At 36.9% G+C, this 3,289-nt stretch overlaps 1 protein-coding gene across 1 annotated transcript; it reads right to left on the bottom strand.

The window, feature by feature from the left end:
• Positions 1–233: 233 nt before the first annotated feature.
• On the bottom strand, positions 234–3,069 carry LOC103584350 (histone-lysine N-methyltransferase 2A-like; the record flags this gene model as incomplete). The annotated part of the gene is made up of 3 exons (XM_008565394.1): positions 234–611; positions 1,056–1,120; positions 2,835–3,069. Coding segments are annotated over 3 exons (678 nt in total), but the record flags the coding sequence as incomplete, so codon positions are not given.
• Between the last annotated feature and the right edge of the window lie 220 nt (positions 3,070–3,289).

The following is a 3,289-nucleotide window of genomic DNA, read 5'->3' on the forward strand; positions in this document are numbered from 1 at the left end:
AAGAGAGCTAATTTTATTGACTTCAAATAGTAAATTAAAACAGTATTTCCAATTTAATTGTTTTTTTGCTTCTATTTCTTTATTATTATACATAGTAGTTTAAAAGAGAGCTAATTTTATTGCACTGAAGACTTAAAATTATACATTTCAGGTTTCCAAATGCTGTTTAAGACATCAGTGCTTCTTTGCTAGTACTTGTGGTTCAGCAATTCCTTTTTGCTTTCCCCACTTACCTGGTTCTGGCGGTGGAGGCTGCTTTTTCTTGGGCTCACTAGGAGTGGTCTTCGGAACTTCTTTTCTCGGTGGTCCTGTACTAGGTGGCTGAGGGGAGACGACTGGTGCTGGCTGAGAGACCTGCTTGCTGGACTTCCTGGAAGCTGGAGTGGTGACTTGCTTGGATTCAGGCCCTGGGGCAGAGGCATTCCCTTCTTCACTCTTTTCCTCAATGGGCTTTCGTGGAGGAGGCTCACTACTGCTTTTCTTGGGGGCAGGATCCTCTCTTGCTGATGGGGTAGGTTTCTGACTAGAGTCCACTAAGTTCTTCACAACATTGCTCTCTTTGCTCTCTTTCTTTTCACTGGTCTTAGACTTTTTCTCTTTCTTTTTCACAGCTAGAATAAAAACAAAAACAAGGTCATCTATCTATAATTGAGAATATTTTTACTTAAAATAGAAGTATAGAAATGTAAAAATCTTATTCTCAGTTTCCTGCAGCTAAAATTAGCACTGCAAGCCTCAACAAGGTTAATGCCAAGTTGATCAGGTAAAATAGGTACACTTTTGTTGTTCTAGGAAATGGAATGGACTATAATTTTTATATGAATTAAAAAAGAAATTTATTTTGGAAATTTTCAAACATACCCCAAAATATAGGGAATAGTCAAATGAATCCCCATGTATCTATCACACAGCTTCAACAACCAGTAATTCCTTGAGAAAGGGCAGTACTCTAAAAGAAACCCCCAGAACTAGTATTCTCTTTTTACTGCATATACATGAGACTATACAGCATTAAAGCAGGGAGCACTGTGGGGAAGAACTTTTTACAACACTACCTTTAGCTTGCTTCTGAAGGTAGGCTTTAGAAGGCATCCACTGTAGATTCTGACATTTTCTCATCCTAGGATAACAATTATAAACCACAAAATAAATTACATTAAGAAGAGAAGCAACTGAAACAAGTGTTCATTTGTCTGCAAAAATTGGTGAATCTTCATTCAGGTTCATTCTGACAGCTGAAAAAAGGACTGCTTGTTGCTCAGATTAAATCTGAGCCTTTGACTCCCTGGACCAGCAATTTTACCACTCTTAGGTTCTAAAATGAGCAAATATCAAATTATTTTTTAAATGGGACTCAAATTTCTTATAATCCAGTACTGACTAGCACCACATACAAAATAACCAGTCAATATTTCTTGTAGTCAAATCAGTACTGTTCCTTTATGAGATTAATATTCATATAGTAATCTGAACACAAAATGGACTAAAATTACTTAACAAGTCCCTTGTCTGCCAATGCAAGGCTGTATCTCATGGCTCTGAGATTTATTTTAACCCTCAATTTAAATTTAATGAAACTCAAACTTAGTTTGAAGTCTGAAATTGCACAAATCCATGTCCTAAATTTAGAGCAATTTTATCTTGCTATTATGTGCCTTTTTGTGATCAGTGAACTCTCACTTTCTGCTAATGGGACTGAGACAAAATTCTTGTTTAAGTCCAGACCAAACTAAAGCACAGAACTACTTCTCGTCTCATAGAAATTGTCTCCCTTGAAGTATGTAATACAGCATTTCTCCCAATTATGCTTTATATTAATCACTTTAATGTTATTCATTCATTGAGCAAATTTCTATTGATAATATCTATTCCTTGTGATAGGCACTTTGTGAGATGCTCAATCACCAAAATTTCTGTTTAATGCAACTCTCTTGATCTATTTTAAATAAACTATCCAGTCAGCAGAAAATGTATCCACAAACTGACTAAAAAAAGGGAAGACAATGTAGAGTAATAAAAAATTCTTGGGCCGGCCAGTTAGCTCAGTTGGTTAGAGAGTGGTGCAGATAACACTAAGGTCTAGGGTTTGATAACTGTCCTTCCAGCCACAAAAATAATAATAAATAAATAAAATTAAAATTCCATATCAAAAATTCTATACGCATAGAAATATTCTAAGAGAGATAGTCAGAGAGCACAGAGACTTATGCAAAATATCTCCAATGTTTCCTGCATATCATAAAGATAAAAGTGATTGTAGAAGACCCAATAAATATTATGCCTAAAACTGTCAGGATTTAAGTAGAAACCCTCCAGAGCACTATCTGATATGGTAGCCACTCATCACGTGTGGCTATTAAAATTAAAATTAAAATTAAATAAAATAAAAAATGTAGCTCCTCAGTCACACTAACCACATGTCAAGTGCTCTAAAGCCATATGTAGCTAACGGCTGCCTTACTGAACTAAGCATACATAGAACATTTCTAGTATTGCAGAACATTGTATCAGACAGCATTGCCCCAGAGAATTTGTCATTTAACTATAGCCCAAACCTAACCACATCACAAAATCCAACTTTGCAACTAATCTTACAACTCGGAAGCAGTATTGCAGAACATTGTATCAGACAGCATTGCCCCAGAGAATTTGTCATTTAAGTATAGCCCAAACCTAACCACATCACAAAATCCAACTTTGCAACTAATCTTACAACTCGGAAGGTTCAATACAAGCACGTTCAGTTTCCCAATGCAAGTCTGCAGCAAACCAGGGATAAATAAGCAACCTTCCTGGCTGAGAGGCCAACACCTCAGAGTAAGACATCCACTCACTTGCAGCACTGCTTCTTTATATTGCGGCCACCAAATTTGGGCTTGTCTAAGCAATTAGTACAAACACCACAGTCCTCAGGCACCTGGCAGCCAGGACACTGCCCACACCGCCGTGACCGACGTCCTTTCTTTACTGGAGGTTCCTGAGGTGCCTTGTTTCTGGTGACAGGTTTAATTGGTTTGATGGGTGGGGCAAGAGGTTCAGCATCTTCTGAGCCAGCAATTGATGACTTGTCTGTTAAAGAAATGTATCATTAGTTCTGAGGGAGTATCTAATCCCTTGGCAGTAGAGTGGGAGATCCTCAAAATCCCTTTACATCATTAGATACATTCAAACTTTGTTTTAATTGATAGTCCAAAAATGAAATACATTGTAATAAAAATATTCATATGCAGAACTGAGTCTGTCTTAAATAATTCTTTTTTTTTTCCTTTTTGTCTTTTTTACTGACCGG

The sequence above is a fragment of the Galeopterus variegatus genome, unplaced genomic scaffold (genome assembly GCF_000696425.1).
Source record: "Galeopterus variegatus unplaced genomic scaffold, G_variegatus-3.0.2 Scaffold51104, whole genome shotgun sequence".
In the NCBI taxonomy this organism is placed as follows: Eukaryota; Metazoa; Chordata; class Mammalia; order Dermoptera; family Cynocephalidae; genus Galeopterus; species Galeopterus variegatus.